The sequence below is a fragment of the Mizuhopecten yessoensis genome, unplaced genomic scaffold (assembly GCF_002113885.1).
Source record: "Mizuhopecten yessoensis strain PY_sf001 unplaced genomic scaffold, ASM211388v2 scaffold11179, whole genome shotgun sequence".
NCBI classification, from domain to species: Eukaryota; Metazoa; Mollusca; class Bivalvia; order Pectinida; family Pectinidae; genus Mizuhopecten; species Mizuhopecten yessoensis.
The window spans coordinates 82728-101706 of NW_018408919.1; the positions used below are offsets into that span (position 1 = coordinate 82728).

General features: G+C 35.1%; 1 protein-coding gene across 5 annotated transcripts in view; it reads left to right on the top strand.

Annotated features, from left to right (window-relative positions):
* Positions 1-18584, top strand: part of LOC110440374 — a 54445-nt gene extending 35861 nt beyond the window's left edge. For all 5 annotated transcript variants that reach the window (XM_021483415.1, XM_021483417.1, XM_021483416.1 and 2 more), the window contains 2 exons: positions 12565-12760; positions 14795-18584. In XM_021483415.1, coding sequence (XP_021339090.1) covers positions 12565-12760; positions 14795-15568 — 970 coding nt within the window. In that variant the 3' untranslated portion in view covers positions 15569-18584. The remainder of the gene's footprint in view (positions 1-12564; positions 12761-14794) is intronic.
* Positions 18585-18979: the final 395 nt, after the last annotated feature.

The window sequence follows — 18979 nt, forward strand, 5'->3', positions numbered from 1 at the left end:
TAAGTACAAAAGTTTGTGTACTCATTAGAATTTCATATGGACTTTATTTACATATCATCTGTGAAATGTCGCGGTGGAACTGGAAATCGCTAATGTTCAAACAAGTTTTAAAGCTATACCTACGGTAGGTGTTCTACAGGTTAGAGCCTACCACTACCTACCTGTACGATATATTTCATACTTCCTTGGCTAACTAACCTTGTAACACCTTGTTCTCTAATGAAGGTAGGTTGGTATCGTATTTGCTTTATAATTGATTTTTAAATAAGATTTATGCTAATTATCCTGTATTGTTATGGTCTGTAATTGTAGGTTTTGGTCTACATAAACCAAAATACATTTGGAGTACTGAAATATATTCATTGGCAACCTAAATCATACTTTGGACCATGTTTACCTCATTTTACAGTGAAACCACTGGTAATTAATATATATACTTACCTCTTGTACTTATACAATGGTAATATTTTCTATGTTAAGACTGGTAGAAATCAATACATTGCATGGTAATATGTTCTGAGTTAAGACTGGTAGGAATCAATACATTGGTAATATGTTCTGTGTTAAGACTGGTAAAATCAATACATTGGTAATATGTTCTGAGTTAAGACTGGTAGATCAATACATTGGTAATATGTTCTGAGTTAAGACTGGTAGGAATCCATACATTGGTAATATGTTCTGAGTTAAGACCGGTAGGAATCAATACATTGGTAATATGATCTGAGCTAAGACTGGTAGAAATCAATACACTGTGCACACATGTAATCTTAGTTACATTGTAAGACAGGTAGAAATCAATACATTGGTAATATTTTCTGAGTTAAGATTGGTAGAAATCAATACAATGGTAATATGTTCTTAGTTAAGTTAAGACTGGTAGGAATCAAAACATTGGTTTTATGTTCTGAGTTAAGATTGGTAGAAATCAATACAATGGTAATATGTTCTGAGTTAAGACTGGTAGAAATCAATACATTGGTAATATGATCTGAGTTAAGATTGGTAGAAATCAAAACATTGGTAATATGTTCTGAGTTAAGACTGGTAGAAATCAAAACATTGGTAATATGTTCTGATTTGAGACTGGTAGAAATCAATACATTGGTAATATGTTCTGAGTTAAGATTGGTAGAAATCAATACATTGGTAATATGATCTGAGTTAAGATTGGTAGAAATCAAAACATTGGTAATATGTTCTGAGTTAAGACTGGTAGAAATCAAAACATTGGTAATATGTTCTGAGTTAAGACTGGTAGAAATCAATACATTGGTAATATGTTCTGAGTTAAGATTGGTAGAAATCAATACATTGGTAATATGTTCTGAGTTAAGATTGGTAGAAATCAAAACATTGGTAATATGATCTGAGTTAAGATTGGTAGAAATCAAAACATTGGTAATATGTTCTGAGTTAAGACTGGTAGAAATCAAAACATTGGTAATATGTTCTGAGTTAAGACTGGTAGAAATCAATACATTGGTAATATGTTCTGAGTTAAGATTGGTAGAAATCAATACATTGGTAATATGTTCTGAGTTAAGATTGGTAGAAATCAATACATTGGTAATATGTTCTGAGTTAAGATTGGTAGAAATCAATACATTGGTAATATGTTCTGAGTTAAGATTGGTAGAAATCAATACATTGGTAATATGTTCTGAGTTAAGATTGGTAGAAATCAATACATTGGTAATATGTTCTGAGTTAAGACTGGTAGAAATCAATACATTGTTAATATGTTCTGAGTTAAGACTGGTAGAAATCAAAACATTGGTAATATGATCTGAGTTAAGACTGGTAGAAATCAATACATTGTGCACACATGTAATCTTAGTTACATTGTAAGACAGGTAGAAATCAATACATTGGTAACATGTTCTAATTCAAAACTGGTAGAAAAGCATTTAAATACTTAACTCCATTTAACTTAATGTAACAGAGGTATTTTTTCATTGATTCTGATAGGAGTTGAACCCATGACCTCTGGTTTTCTAGTCTCTAATGTACTCACCCAAGGAAGTGGCTATTATTTTACCAAGATGTCATACTACCCCTCCAGGAAAGAACTCGTCCCAAGTTTTCCAGAGGTCATAGCTTCTGAAAGTATCTATGAATTTTTTTTGTCAATATTTCCCAGGTTCCTATGTGGGCGACAATGTAATAGAGCTAGGTCATTCATTTTTCCAATGCCTCCACTAGGAGTCAAACCCGGGACCTCTTGGTAACTGGTCTTGTGCTGTACCGAATATTAACTCATTCACCCTTGAAATTTCATAATGAACTCTTCCAACCTTTGAATTGGAAAAGTTCAAATGTGTCTTTCGGGGTGAATGAGTTAATGAGCTTAAAGAGAGATTCTCCTACACCAAGTCAGTAGGGAGTGGCTTGTCAATGAAATTCAATGTCATGAAGGTGACATTGACTTTGTTCTGATGTTCATTTCATCTAGTTAAGACTGGTGGAACATGTATTTTAAATACATACCTCTGGTTAACCTGACTTTATTCTGATGTCCTTTTCATTTTTATGGTGGAGATTTGATAAAATGGACTATCATAAATGGAAAAAAAAAATCAGTTTAATTATCAGAACTAAAATAACCTTCCCTTTGTAAGAAAATATTGTGTTACATTAGTATATTCCATTTGTTATTCTGAAGAAAAACTAATCACAAACCTAAATGTCTAGAATGACTAATTTTGGTGCCGGTTAAGAGTGTACACGAGACAAAATCATGGTGTATACCTAGTTTTAATTATGACGTTTCAAATTCATTGTAGTGGAAATGTATGGAGATTGTTTTACTGTAGAGAACAAAGAAGTTATGATTTATTGCAGTCTTGTATTACGATAGCTCAACTGTAGCATTAAGAACAATTCTGAATGTTCTCTAGCTGAAAAGATTTGTTACTTGAGAATGTAATTTAAAAAGAAAAGCTGTCGACTGGTAGTTTGAACGTGAGTGCTCTACAGTCTACACTGAGAAAATATAACTGTGTACAAGTGTTATGTTTATTTATTTTTCTGTATGAAGGAAATTATTAAGTTTCTGTAAAACCTGACAATAACGGTAGGAATACGAAGAATTATTTCAAATTAATTTTGAGGTCATTAAATAAGCAACCCAATTTAACAGTAGGACAATAGTTTCACCTTTTACTCTATTTCAAGGAGCTTATATGATTAAAAGGTTAAAAATATAATTGCATGTATTCACTGTTAACAATTATATTGAGGCAAGGTAAAACCTGAATTACCCTTGGTAAGAACAATATTGTTTAAACTAAAGCATGGAAAAGGACGTTATTAGTATAGTGTAGAATTACAAAACTGCTTTAGAGACCACTTAGTTAACTGACCACTAAAGTGACTGCAAAAACTGTAACAAAGTGTTGGAAAATGTGTTTTCTGACATGACTATAGATTTGCTAAATCATTCCTGAAAAGAAAACCAAACCTTGCGGGACTTTCATGAGAAATGAAGATGAAATAAACAAAATATAATCAACAACAGTGCTTTGAGAGTAAAAATTACATCACTGGGTCTGGACCGGAGTTCCAACCCTAGACTTCAGTTTGATATACTATCACTCTAACTGATTGAGCTTTCTGGTCAACAGAAGTGTCCTGGCCCGGCTGTGCTACAGTAACATTCAAACAGAAGTTAAGGCGAGGTTACTGTTTATATACGAAAAAAATACACTATGTAGTTGGACAGGGATTTTGAATTTGAATTTCAGAAATTTACTTAGAATAAAAAAAATAATTGGAGGAGAGAAACTTTGAGCAAATTTCATGTAAAAAATCAGTGATTAGCAATAGTTTTAACAGATTAAATCTTGTTGAATGTTAAAAATCTAAATCTATAATTAAACCAAAGGATAAATTTTAACTGTTTTACAACACTTTTTTGGGGTACTTCTCATTTGTTGAACAATCAATTGTTTTCTACACAGAATTGCCAGAATGTTTGATTTTAACCTGATATAAATGAATGTCATTATGTAGATTTAAAAAAAAAAGCATTTCAACAATAACAATTTAATTGGTAGAGGCACTGTGGGCCTAAACTAGCAACTTTATGGCATTCCCGTAATTAATTCCCACTGCCTGTATACAGGTCTTTCTAAGCCTGTTTGGCATGTAATCAATGACAAATGGCAAGTCGCACATGGGAAATGAATATCAATATTTAATTTCTGATTAAACCACTAACCTAAAGTGCATTTGTCTTGAGTGTTGGAGATAAGGGTTTAAGTTTCTTGTTTATATATAGCGTAAGAGGTAACATTCTGACCTAGTCTCGGAGCGGGGGATTTGTCATTGATAATACCACGGCTTAGTAAGTAAAAGTCTTTTGTTTGCACATTTGCGCAAGTGTACAAGTGTTAGCTCTCACAAAGTAAGATTACACGAGAGATTAGCACACCGATTTATTCCTATATCAGAAACAAGTGGAGATTTTCGGGACATTGTTTTTTTTTCCAGGCCCACTTTCCATTCTACATGCAGTGTGACTAAGTTCTAGATATGGGGTAGTGATAACTGTTACTCTAGCTGTCATTAATCCCACAGATCAGACTGTGTGCATGTGATGTGATGTTGCTATAATGCTGTAAATACTCTCTTTACCTGTAATTAAGCATATCTTACAGGTGTGTTGTGCACCTGTTGTGCTTTATCTGTAAAATGCCAGATCCAGGTGTGACATTAGTGCAAAACTTTTAGGTGTGCCATTTCATGCAAAACTTAAATGTGAAATTTGGTGCCAACTCTCTGGCCTTTATATGGTGCCATCTTTGGGTGTAATTTTTTGGCCAAAACTCAGGTGTGATTTTTAATGGTGTAAAAATCAGATGTGAAAATTGGTGCAAATCTCAGGTGTGAAATTTGGTGCAAACCCTGGATTTTATTTTTAATGAAAACCTCAGGTGTGATTTTCGATGCAAATCTCAGGAGTGAAATTTGGTGCAAGTTCCGGATTTTATCAATTGAAAACCTCAGGTCGGATTTTAGGTGCAAATCTCAAGTGTGATTTTGGGTTCTCTTGCGTGCTGACATTAGGTGTGATAATAACTTTGGCCATAAAAAGGTGCATTATTTAGTGAAAGTAGGTTGAGTCATGGGGTCTGTAAGAACAGTGAATGTTTACCTGGACAAAGCCCTCAGAGATGTCATACCTGTGAAGATGCTACAGGTAGCACAGGTAACCCACGTGCACCCTGATCTGCTCCCCTGTGGGGAGAAGAACCCTCCTCTATCCGTTAGAGGGGAGGAACTCATGACCAGGTAAGACCGTTAACTATCAAGTGGGACAGATATTCTGCCAAGATTGGGATGTAGCTGCTTTGTTCGTAATACAAAAACTGTAAAGTGATAATTTATTTTGAATTGAAGTTTATAAGACTCTTTCATGCTCAGGAGTGTAGGATAGGGACAGCCTCGGGTTTTACCAAATTTGGTTAATCCCGATCCCGAGGGTGTAGGATAGGGAAATATTCTGCCAAGATTGGGATGTAGCTGCTTTGTTTGTGATACAAAAACTGTAAAGTGATAATTCATTTTGTAATGAAGCTTATAAGACTCTTTAATGCTCAGGGGTGTAGGATAGGGAAATTCCACACGAGGGTTTTTACCAAATTTGAATATCCTGAGGGTGGAATTTCCCTATCCTACACCCTTAAGCTTGCTTAATCCTGTTGCCCCTTGGTGGATCATAACGATATTCCTCCACCTTGTTTTGTTTTTTGCTAGCCTCTCCAGATCATGCCACTTGTACCCTTCTTTCTCCATTTGGGCTGCAACGTTTCTTCCCCAGGTGTATCTTGGTCTGCCCCTGCCACGCTTTCCTTGTGGGTTCCACTGTAAGGCTTGCCTTGTAATGCTGCTATTTGGCTTCCTCAGTGTGTGCCCTATCCATCTCCACTTTCTCTTTTTCAACTTTTCATCAACTGGGGATTGGTTGGTCTTTTCCCACAGATCTTGGTTTGATATCTTCTCAGGCCATCTGATGTTAAGGATGCGCCTGAGACAGTTGTTGATGAAGACTTAAGCTTTTAAAGCAGGTTTTTTGTTGTTTTCCAAGTCTCAGCTCCATATAAGAGTATGGTTTTTACATGGGAATTGAACAAGCGTACTTTGGTCTTTAGAGTGATATTTCTTGCTTTCCAAATCGTTCCCATCATATTAAATATTTACATCTCTATCTGAGCCACCAAGATTGTCCACTACGCTTCCAAGGTATGTAAAGGAATCCACTTCTTCTAAAGCTTGGGTGTTAACCATCAGACTTGCTAGGGTCCTTGTGTTTGACTTTAAAACTTTGGTCTTTTTGTAGTTGATAGATGGGCCTGTTTCTGCAGCTCTCCTTTCAACCTGTGTTAGTTTGTCCTGCATTTGTTGGTGGGCGTGGGACAGCAAGGCAATGTCATCAGCAAAGTCTAGGTCATCCAGCTGGGACACCCTTGGGCATGAAAGAGTATTTTTCTCTCATTCTAACCACCAGAATAAGCTCAGAAACCATGACAATGCGTTTGGACTGGCCACCATTTTGAAAATATTAATTCCCCCAAATCTTTTTAGAGGAAAACAAATCAGCCAGCCAGATTTAGCATGTCCCACATTGACAAACAGAGATTGCACCGGAAAATTAATCATATATTTCTAACTTGTACGGTAAATATATCGTAAAAGCTTTTAATTTCCATTTAGCAAAGAAAATTGTATAATTTTTGAGTGGTAATGCTGACTTTGCTACTGAATCAATTCATTGGTAACGAATGTCAATTCACCTGTGTTGTGCAGTGCATTTTGTCCTATTTGTATACCCCTCCCCTATCCCCCACCCTCTACCCCCATCCCCAAATGAGATTTGTGAAACTCCTCAGAACATGAGATTTCTGACACTCCTGCCATGTAAGATCTCTGAAACTTATTTATTCTATATAAGATTATTGAAATTTATTCAGACTGAAAGAGAAAGTCATTTAAGATTCTTTTGGAGGAAATTATGTTTTATTTCGTAGATAAGACAGTATATTTCTATATTTGCTGCTTATGATTAACTCAGCCCCCCCCCNTTGAATAGTTCATCATAAAATTTCAGGGGTGAATGAGTTTAAAAATGTCTATTTTTCATTCTCTTTCCTACATATGCAGTCTGACATTTAAATTGTAATCTTAATATTGTAGATTACCAACTCTGAAGTATTAGCTTCACAAGGTCAGATTGTGTTTTACCTCAGGCTAATATGGTGGATTAGAAGCTACAAAATATGCCAGAGTTATATTGTCCTGTATTGCAACTTTTAAATGAATTAGTTGAAGGACCTTATTTATTACAATGTCATCTGTGTTCTTTGAAAGAAATTTTACTACGTCAGATTTAGTGTGTTTTACTGGAGGTTTTGTGTCTCCGCCTTGTGAACCTGCCAAAATGAGTGTAATCCTGGCTAGGTGTACACGGTAATATAATCTCCCCTCGCTTTGATGTGTTCTGACCACCAGGAATACATCCAGCACCTGTGTCATACCTGTCAGTTTAACAAAACTATTTTCTGTGGACTTAATGCAATATATCAAATTCAGAAGCACGAATTGTGTTAAGAAAATTACCTTTTCCAACTTTCGTTGTTAACTTGTAAGCCAGATATGTCTATGAATGCAATAGACTGTTTATTAGAGGTCTTAACTTGAATCCCCCTAACCCAACCCAACCCATATTCCCTCTGACATATACAAGTTCTTGATTTCAAATATGTCTTTGTGTTGATAAAACACAAATTTTCATTGACACAATTGTTTTAATTTGCTTGTTGCTTTAGGCTAAGATTGTCATCAAAATTCAGATGTTCAAAATAATTCTGCCATTTGACTAACACATTGAGGCCATAAGTCTTCAAGTTCTGTGTAAATTTAAGTTTGGGTTGAGGGGAAAGTTCTGTTAATACCAAGAAATATGGCTGAGGTTAGTCCCAAAGTAAGAAAGTTTATTTCTGTCTTTACACGTTTTTTATTCATTTTCAATAAAAACTGAAATTAAAAAGTTTAGGAATGTGTGTCAAGTATCCGTTTTCTCATATCTCGTGGTAGAGAATTACAAGCATTCAGTGCATGTGAATGTTAAATAAAAAATGTTGGCATCTCAGCTAGAAGGCAAATTTAGAATGGCTACAAGCATTCATATAAAGTATTATATTTAATTCTATATTCTATGTTGAGAGACCAAAAATGAATTCAATATCGGACATATATATAAAACACCAATACACCTAACCATGAGATATTTTTATGTACATGTTTTATATGATATTGCATGCATACTTCAATACCTGGATTACAAGCAGATATTGATTTTGATAAAATCTATATGATAAAAATGTTCAGAACTAACACTAATAAAAGCGAAAAAACCCAGGGATTTGTTTTCCCCTTTATGTCTACCTGACAAGAATATGACTACCTGGTAGGAATGGTGCCCATTGAGTACCCTAAACACGATATCAAAGTCACGGCATATTGGACTAGGATTACGGGATAAAAATCCTTCCGCATATTGCACACGGTGGAAATATCACTATCTCCCTGGTCCCAGTTCTTCTCCCGGCCAGAACACTTGTGGAATTCGTAAAACACTTTAAAATTTCCACGGCACGTTTCATTTTGACATTATCTCATCAAGGAGATACTGAAGTGTTTGATTTGAGAGATATAGAAGGTTTCTATAGGGTTTACATCAGTGAGAGTGAATTATCTAAAGGAACTCCATTGTACCGGGGTGTCGAGGGTCTCCCTCAATCCAGATGTATAATGGAAACACAGTGAAAGCTGTGAAGTGCTTTGATTGCTTGAATCCCGACACATTAGTGTGACGATGTTCTTTTATCCACTTCCTTTGGTCACGGAATTCAGGTAGGAAATGTTTTTTTATCAAATATGTTTCTATATCCAGGCTTCGAGTGTCAGTAAACTAACTTCAGAGTGCTGTGTTCTGGTATAATGTACTACCTCATTTTCTAAATAAGCTGTGTTATATATATGGGAAAACAGTGGTTCATTTGCAATTGTTCTAGAATTGATGGTACATTATGAGGTTATAATAGGTAGAATTTGAACGTTTCCATGTGACAAACACTGAGTAAATTTGTTTGGTTCAGCAAGTTCCACCATTTATCAATTGTCCAATATGTGTATGTGATGTTAGTAATGAGGAAGAATATGGATATAAAATAAAAAAGTGGTATATTTTATCCCATGTGCCCTGTTTGTATAACAGAATAGTGGTATTTGAAAGGGAATTGGCACTACATGTATATTCCTCTTAATATCATGAGGAATGTGTGATATAACGTGAAATGTGACATTAGCAGAAGTTATGTTTTCCTTTGAAAATAAAGAATAACATGTATTTCATATAAGTAAAATGTATGAATGAAATCATATCTAAATAGAGATTTAAAATTTCCATGGCACGTTTCCATAATATCCACGTGGGGATAATATTTCACATTGATTTTGTTCTATAATTTACCACGCATGTTGATATTTATTTCTTCTACAAAATGCATCATTGTGATACTGCTCCTTAGCTCAGAGGATGGAGAGGTCTGTGACTTCACTGTTCTGTCTCAGGTTTAAGCAATTGTTCAATATACATTGTGTATACAGACATGTTCAGTTCTCACAATGGTTTTCCTGATTTTGTGATTGGAATTAAGAAGATTTTGACATTGTCACTATGTAATATGGATTAAGAATTTCTCATAATGTATGATATATGTTTTACTGGTTTCTCATAAAACTCCTGACTTTGTTTTTGAATTGTACCATACATGTTTATGTTCACACAACAGTGTGATCAACTATAGCTGTGTTTATCTGTAAGTGTTTACTTTAGTTACACAGGTTTTATGACATACCTATACAGGTACTTATCTTCATTTAAGGACTTAACAGATTTCAAGTAATTTTCTTCATACGTTGTATATCTTCATTCAGGTGCAAAATCTCCAATTTAAAGTAGGGGGGGGGGGGGGGGGGGGGTGTCTTATTACAAGGCAATGAAATATCATTTGTTGGCAATTCTACTGAACTGAAGAAGATATGGGTGGGCTTAATATCAAGCATAGACCTATATCATTGTTTGAAAAGGAAATTAAGAAAAATAAAATGATGTCAATCTGAATTTACATGTTATATATCTATAAATTGACATTTGTGATCTTTGGTTGCAACAATACATCTAGATCCAGTCGTTCAGTATCTGATTTGTTAACATTCATTTTCAAAATGTGTTGTTTATGAAATAACTGGATTATGATACATATTTTTGTATTCCTTATCTTTGGAAAACCTATTTGAATCCTTAAATATGTCATTAAAATTTCAAATTTCATTTTTTTTTGAAAATTTACCGGATGGAAATTTTGTGTTAACCTGAAGTTAATCTAACCAGACTTTGAAAAAATGTGTCGTGAACACTGACGGGTTCCATCAAAGGACTGTACAATTATAATACCTGCTTGTAAAATTATATTACCAATATAAGGAAATTTTGACTTGGCAGGTATTTGAGATCTGACTGCAGTAGGTTGAGGAAAAGTCAATTAAATTATATTTCTGGGGCTTGGTTATTAATTACTCTATGAAAAGTAATTTAAAAATAACAGTACATTGTATGTATATTAGAAATTGTGGTTGCTGTTTTGTGTGAACTATTGAAGGTTAAAGGTATAAGTAGGGTTTTAATTAATTTAATCAATCAATCATTAAGTTAAACATTTCAGAACAGAAAAACATACATGTATAGACTTAATTAAACATTGTGTTTACCTTGAATCAAAATATTTAACCTATGAAGGGTAGATTTGCATTTTTCTAGTAAGTCTTTTTGTAATGGGATTAAGTTTTAAACACTGCGGTCTAGTAAACCTCCTAAAGGATTAATACCACATCTCATTTGGATAGCATTTTATCAGCTTTTGTAAATTAACTGTTGTTGATATTTTTGTAATTATGAAAACTGAAAATTAAGATATGCATGCCCTAATATTCAAAATGATCATATTTGGATATAATATACACAAAATATTTTGCATGTATTTGTTTAAAAATTGAATTTGAAATTTGATTTAACATTTCATTAAGCTGATGAACCTTTATATAACTTAATCTTGGTTCAGAAGGTCTTCAGTGAAATAATTAAGAATCAAATAATCAGGTAGAAAAAAACTAACTCACATACCAGTAATACACTGTACTCAAAAAACTGTGTTACTTATGTATGAATGACCTTACTGGGATATAACAATCCCCACTGGTCGTTGAGACTAAAACATCTCCGTTCTCATAATTCCCTTTCATTGTATACAGCCATATATAACTAGTTAAGTTTCCAATTCAATATATGATCGGCTACAAATGTTTACTTGGAGTCGAATTGATATTCTACCTCAATACAGTATTAGACATTGTAAGAGACAAATAACTCACTTGTTTTTTTATGTGTGATCATAAATAATACTCATTTTGTTGTTTAGGATTCCAAAATAAGAAGTGTTTCTATATTAGGTAGAATGCTAAAAAAGGGGAAAGAATGGAATATTCGTTTTGTATAATGAATACATAATAATTTATAATAATTTGTGTTTACCTCAATGCTAGATATTTTAATACCTGTCTTATATTACTGTACCGTTACATCAAAGGATCTCATTCATTTCTCACTCGGTGATCAAAGGCTTGTGGTAACAGCAAGTTTAAAAGATTTTTTTATTGGATAGTTCAATACAGCATAATGTGTTCAAGAAAGGAAATGGAATTCTACATAAGAATGAACAAGGATTATTTTGCAATCGTTTTGTACAAATCGCCCTCCGTTCCACTCATAACCCCCTACTCCACCCTCATCCCTACCAACCCAATAGCCCTGTTCTTGTGAATGTTCCTTTACCTGTTAGTGGAGGTTGTATATAGGCCTAGGAATTGTTCATTGACCTGCTCACTGCTTGTTGCTGTGTGTTTACTTTTGCATTCAATTGAAATAATGTTTTTCAACCGACAAAATGTTCTGTTAACATTTAAAAGGATCAAGAGCAGGCATGGAGGTGCATTAGAATATGGTCACAGTCAGTGTACTATTGGATACAAGTTATATTTCCTGTAATATTTATTTTTTTGTTTTCACATTGAAAATACAAATTATTGCAGCATGTTGAATTTGTGGCTTTGGGATTGAGTTATTGATGTGTTATGTTAATGACTGTAGGAATGTTTACTGTAAGAGTTAGTTTGCAAGCTCACTATATACTGCTTAACTTTGAAACGTAGCACTGTCGGGGAAATCAGTGTCCGTTTCTATGTAAAACAATGATAAAATATGTATTGTTTGTTTCAATGCTCTTACTAATGTTCAGAAAAGACATTCCGTAATCTGTTACATTTGTAACACCATCGTTACTATGGATACTGGATTGCTTTGACATCACTGAACTTGTTGTTGTGATGGAAAACGAAATATCTTTAATGATTCAACATTAAACTTTGATGTTTTACTTGCAGAAATGCGTCCCGAGTGACCTCTGAGTCACGCGAGGCTATGTTCAAGCGAGCCATGACGTTACTATCAGCACGTTGTACGAGTACGGGGCCGGGCTCCGCGGAGATGCCATTTGGGAAGGGAGAAGCATTTGGGGTCCAAGTACCTCAATACTTTTATGTCAAACAGGAGAAACCAAGACCAATGCCACCCCTCAAGGTAAGCATGTCCAGCAGACCTTTTCTTAACCATGACCTTGAAATAATGTCCTTGATCATTTGCAAAAGATTCTTCCTATTTGCATTAAAATCTCTTAGCGATCAGAGGTTGACTGCAAGCAGTCCAGGGGGCGTGGTGGCCCAGTGGTTAAGGTATCTGACTGTCTACGATCACTAGCCCTCCACCACTGGGTCGCAGATTTGAGGGCTACATGTGACAGTTAGAACTGGCTTAAGGTCGGTGGCTTTTATTCAGGCACTCCAGTTTTCATATACGAAAAAACTAGCACGTCCTGAAATGACCATAGCTGTTTATAAGCCATAAATCACCGAAAAACCAAACCAAATAAGCTGTCCAGACATGTACCATGAGTAGTTACCCCCTCCTGGGACAACTCATGCTAGCTTTCGGTGCTGGACACACAATAAAATATATTAAATATTTATCATTTCTACTGATACAGTTTATATATGAATCATAATTAGGGCCCTGTATCAGAGATGAGGGTGCCCTATAGTAATCACTCTGTCCGTCTGTCTGTTTATCCGTCCACAAATTTTGTTACTGGCTGATATCTTTGGAATTTATTGACCGATGTACATAAAATTTGGTCAAAATGTTCAGTTCACAAAAATACACATTGAGGTTAAACGTCAAGGTCAAAGGTCAAGGTCATTAGGTTCAAATGTCAAGGTCAAATTTTACATCTTTTCACTGATGAACATTTTGTTATGACATTATGAAGTCAACTGACCAAAGGTCAAGGTCATCGAGTCAGGGGTCAAGGTCATTGGGTCAAAGGTCAAGGTTAAATTTTGTATCTTTTCACTGGTGAACATTTCGCTATGACACTTTGAAGCAATGTTGCTCAGAATTAAACAAGGAGTCAATTGACCAAAGGTCAAGGTCACTGGGTCAAAGGTGAAGGTTAGATTTTGTACCTTTTCCCTGATGAACATTTTGTTATGATATTAACAAGCAAAGTTTGTCGAAATTAAAGAATAAGTCAACTGACCAAAGATCAGGGTCACTGGGTTAATGGTCAAGGTCATTTGGGTCCAATATTCAAAGACTAAGTGGATCTCTGACTTTGACCTTGGATCTTGATGGAGGAGGTTTATAGGGTGAAATAAAACAAATCAAAGCTAACAAATGAGTATTGCACTGGTATTTACATTTCTGTTAGCCCAGCAAATATGAAGGTGGAAGGAAACAAGACTCGCATCATAGTAAATGTAAAATCTATATTTTGCTTCCTTGCGATTCTTTTTGAAGTCCAAATGTCAAACATCAAGCTTAGCTATATGGGCAGATTGCTTCTTGATGTTTATGGGGGATATATTGTCACAAGACGGGGCCCATACTGACCTGTCAGTGTTCTAGTTTCATATATTTTCTGTGGATCTGTGGTGCATTATATGGACAAATATGCAAGTATAAATGCTGCATTACTCATTGTACATGTGTAATTTGTGTCATCTCCCTTGAAAAACAAACTTTCAGCGAGCAGTATATTGTAATTAAGATTTACCAGATTGTGTAGCATTCAAATGTGTCATCAAATAATATCAAAATTTCAACATTTAACAGGTTTTCATTTTTAATGTGAAACCCCTTTTAAATTGATGATAAGATAGCAGACATCCTGAAACACTAAAGTAGTCCACAAGTGTATGGTTATTAGGTAAATCTGCCATAGTGGCCCACAGTCTGTAGGTACTATCTGTCTATAGAAGGAAAAACTACCTGGTACTCAATAATTGTAGTAAACATTTTGATATTGTTTAAGTTTTTTATGATCAAAATGGTATGCCCATTAAAATCATATACTGATTGTAATAACCACTATTAAATGAATATTTTCACTATTTTGTCAGCAACTCTGTTCATGAAAAAATTAAGGAGGAGATCATTACAACTGTGTGGTTAACGTTTGTTATAGTTTAAAAATGACACAGTAACTCACCCGATTTACTATATTAACAAACAATTGATGAAATGTTTTAGAATACCATTACTTTTGTCTTTTTTCAGGCCTGGAACGGTTACAATGGAAATGTTTACTTTGAGCCGATACAGATCAATACACTGGCAGAAGGTTCCATGGGCACTGTGTCTGTCATGTCGTCCCAATCTACCAACGACAAACTTCACAGGATGCTGCTTAACAGGAAACAGATGAGCTCCGGAAAGTTTGATCGCATTGACAGCGCAACCACAAGGAGTGTTTCACGCCAAACAGGGAAGTCGTTGAGTGTGCGAAGTTCTACGCGACAGTCACTCGTCCTGGACAAGAAAACTGTGATGAATGGTTACAATGAAAACATACAGGATGACCTTGCCCTTATAGAGGGTGTTGAGTGCACTGGAAGTCTGGCCGTTCGACCCAAAAGCGACAAAACCATGGATAAGGAGAGCCGACGTGCACTCATGTACAACAAGGAACGGCTCTGTAAGGGGTCCGTTGTACACCGAATCAACGAAGGTCGCAATAAGTCACGAATGGTACTCAAGGTCAATGGTGGTAAATTTGTGAGTCCTAATACAATTTCTCCGTTACAACGCACTCAGACTCAGTACTCCCTTAGCAACCAGAGGTTGACCACAAATAGTCCAGACCCCTACCATCAGCAGTTACCTCCCCTGGAACAGCTGCGTGCTTCCGTGCGACACATGGACACTGCGGACAAGCAGAAAAATTCATCCTCATATAGATATTCCAAACCAGTGACAATGACGGAGGAGATTAAACCCTTTATAAAGTATAGCCCGGATGTAAAAAAAAGTCGGCAGCCTAGTTATGTGTGAGGGCTGTTGTGGTAATATTCGTATATTTATGGACAAGTGCTGTGTATAGAGAGTATTTTACCAAAGATGTGCTTATGATGTCACAAGGATTGACAAGTGTCTCATGTACAACATGGTTGCGATTTCGGAATTTTTGTTCCTGATGCAAGTTTTAACGTTTCTCCATTGATGACCCATTGTTGTAACAAGGGGAGACAATTTATGATCAGTGAAAATATTGGGTGTTGATAGTGGATCCAGATGTCAGTTCAGCATCACATCAATATTTGAATACTATATAAAGATCTGTGACCCACCAACTTTTGGGTAAATCCCACAGCAGCTGGGGTGTATCTATATATTGAGCATATATATAAGGCACATGTGCACATTGTGTCAAAGGATTGAACATGTGTCTCTATAATTAGATCAAAGGATTATACACTTGTCCCAATCTTGTGTCAGAGGAGTTTTATTTTTAAAGGATGTGAACACTATACTTTGAATGTGACCATGTAATATTATACAACTGATAGCGCTTCAGTATGTGGGGACATAATTTCACATCAGGGTGTTGCAGTTGTTGGAAATTAATTTCTTCATGTACAACATGACATTCAACATGCATTAAGTTAGTTGAATATTTCACTGGCATAAATGTGGATTTTAAGAGGAAATTTAGCTACATGTCGGTAAAATAAATTATAAGGTGGAGTTGGAGTGCATCCAAAGTTTCTGAGTGGCCATTAGCTTTGTATACAGGCTCATGTATATAGATGGAGCTAGGTCATTTACAAGTAGGAATCGTCTTAGTTATAGTGCCGAAATTCATAGTCAACTTTATCAAAGTACAAACAAACAAGGAGCCAATTGCATTACCGGTGGAGGTATCTAAAATTAGAACACCATGTATGTTGTCATTGATTTAAAAATCATTGATCTGGAATATCTAATATCCATTTAATCTGTAGTGGAACTGGCCATGGACTGGGTCGATCACCGGTGACCAGGTAGCTCAATTGGTTTGGAGGGTACCGGTCCTGGGTTTGAACGCCGGTCTGGCGATTCATTTTTCGCTCTACTGGTTACAAATCATTATTTCTAAACATTATTCACCAGACTCTGGACCATGTTATAAAAATAATTACAGTAACTTATAGCTATCTTTATTTACTTACTACCGGATTACAAAGTTACTTCCCTTTACAGTTTGATATATATTCTGGCAGAGTTGGATATGATCATAATGTTTGAACTTGTGTCTAACTGATGTATGATGTCAAATATTTCTCAGGGTATTTAATGTAACAGACCCTGGGTCTAAGTATTTAATGTAACAGACCCTGGGTCTAAGTATTTAATGTAACAGACCCTGGGTCTAAGTATTTAATGTAACAGACCCTGGTTCTAAATTAAGAAAATTACTGAAAAAATTAGGAATATTGGGTTATCATATACTTTATTATAAAATGCCTTTAAATTATCACTTAAAATGTTTCAAATCTTCAACAAAGGTCCACAATCTGCAATGTTGATTTAGCAAGTACCAGAACGGATTTGAGATGGCATAATGTTACAGATTTAAAAAGGAGGATGAAAAGTTCCTGATGTTTGAATATTACCAGGGGGTACATATAAACTTAACCCTTTCACCACTGTAGACAATAATGGACTTGTCCAGATCAATGCATGGGAGAGTCTACTGAATATGCATATGGGTGAAAGGGTTAAGTACGTACATGTAAGTGAAAATAAGACGTAAGCCTGTAGATGTTTTATGAGGGGAGATAATCCCATTACTTTCTGTTCTGTGCTACTACACTTAAAGTGCATTGCTTGCTTCAAATTTTGAAGTCTGTTACGTATACTCAACAGTTATCAATGTGCACTGTTTACTCTGTACTTGAGTTTGAAAATTGTCAGCCCTTAAATTGGATTGTTATAACTGGCATGGATTTTTCATAGTATGAACACGTCAATTTTGAAATTAGAACATTTTTTAAAAACAAGTTTTTTTAAGAAATCTCTAGATACCATGACAGTTAGATCCTACTTCCAAGTTTCGTACGTTGATTGTAGTCGGTACAATTACAAGGCTGTATGAGTTATCTCCCTTGTGGGATCAGCCACATAACATCTTTTTTTTCCATGCGTTGAGAATAAAGGTATATTATTGTGTAGTGGACAGGAGATGGAATATCATTTAAAAGTTTTATTAAATCCTTTGCACTCTAAAATTTGATGATTGTATGCCAAATTTGGGTCAGTAATGGAAGTAGGACTGGCTGGCATACTGTCTTCTTATCTACAAAGACCAACACAGAATTCTAATTAAATCAGAGCACAAGGAATTATCTGATAATTTAATTAGCACATACAGTTTTTTTACCAAGTGAAGTCATATAGCTTAGATCTAACATTTAATTACCTGCTAGATATGAAAGGTTTGTCACCAATACGAATTCAAAATATTATGCAAGATTTAATATATGTGTTAAACTTTTAGCTCTTGGTCGAGTGGAAATGTTTACACCTTGATTCTTGAAGTAAGCTAAGAGTTACAGTACATAACTGAAATGATCGCATTAGAAATGGAGCTGCTTTATTTGAATACTGTATACTGGTCAAGAAATGTTCGCCCAGTCATACTTTAGCCCCTTCCCTGTGAAATCCAAATTCGCCTTTCACATTTAATTACTACGTCAATTATGTTGTTGACTAGGTAATGTGTGCTGCAGTGATATATTTGCCTACATTCCAGAGGGTGAAATAGGCAAAAATTGAACTGCAATGAACATTTCCCAATATACAGTATGTCAATATGTTTGAGCATGCATAAGAAGTGGAAAGTTGTGTACTGCAATGTATTATCGGTGCACATTAGAAAATTGTTTTCTCCATTACAATTGTTTTGTTAAAATTATTTTCGCCCTTACAATTGTTTTGTTAAAATTATTTTCGCCCTTACAATTGTTTTGCTAAAATTATTTTCTCCATTACAATTGTTTTGTTAAAATTATTTTCTCCATTACAATTGTTTTGTAAAAATTATTTTCGCCCTTACAATTGTTTTGTTCAGCATTCAGATAGCTTTGATGACTTTGAAATTGAAAATAAGTGATTTTCAGACAATGTGAATTAATTATGCCCCGTACATTTTATGGGAGGAGGGGGGTGGGTGGATTGTAGTGTTATCCATGTCCATCTGATATCCAGATTCATTGTCATGACTCGACTTACTTCACTCCATCAGAGGGCCCAGAGAAGCCATTTTGTAGTTATTGGATAGTGACTTTATTTAAATTTTCGTGTTAAATGTTGGTACGTTTGGAGATACATCATCATCATGAAGTCTCAGCTACAAACACAAGAAGTAAATTTTGCTTCTCATACAGAGCAGAGAAACACCATTGTATTTAAATAGAGTGGATG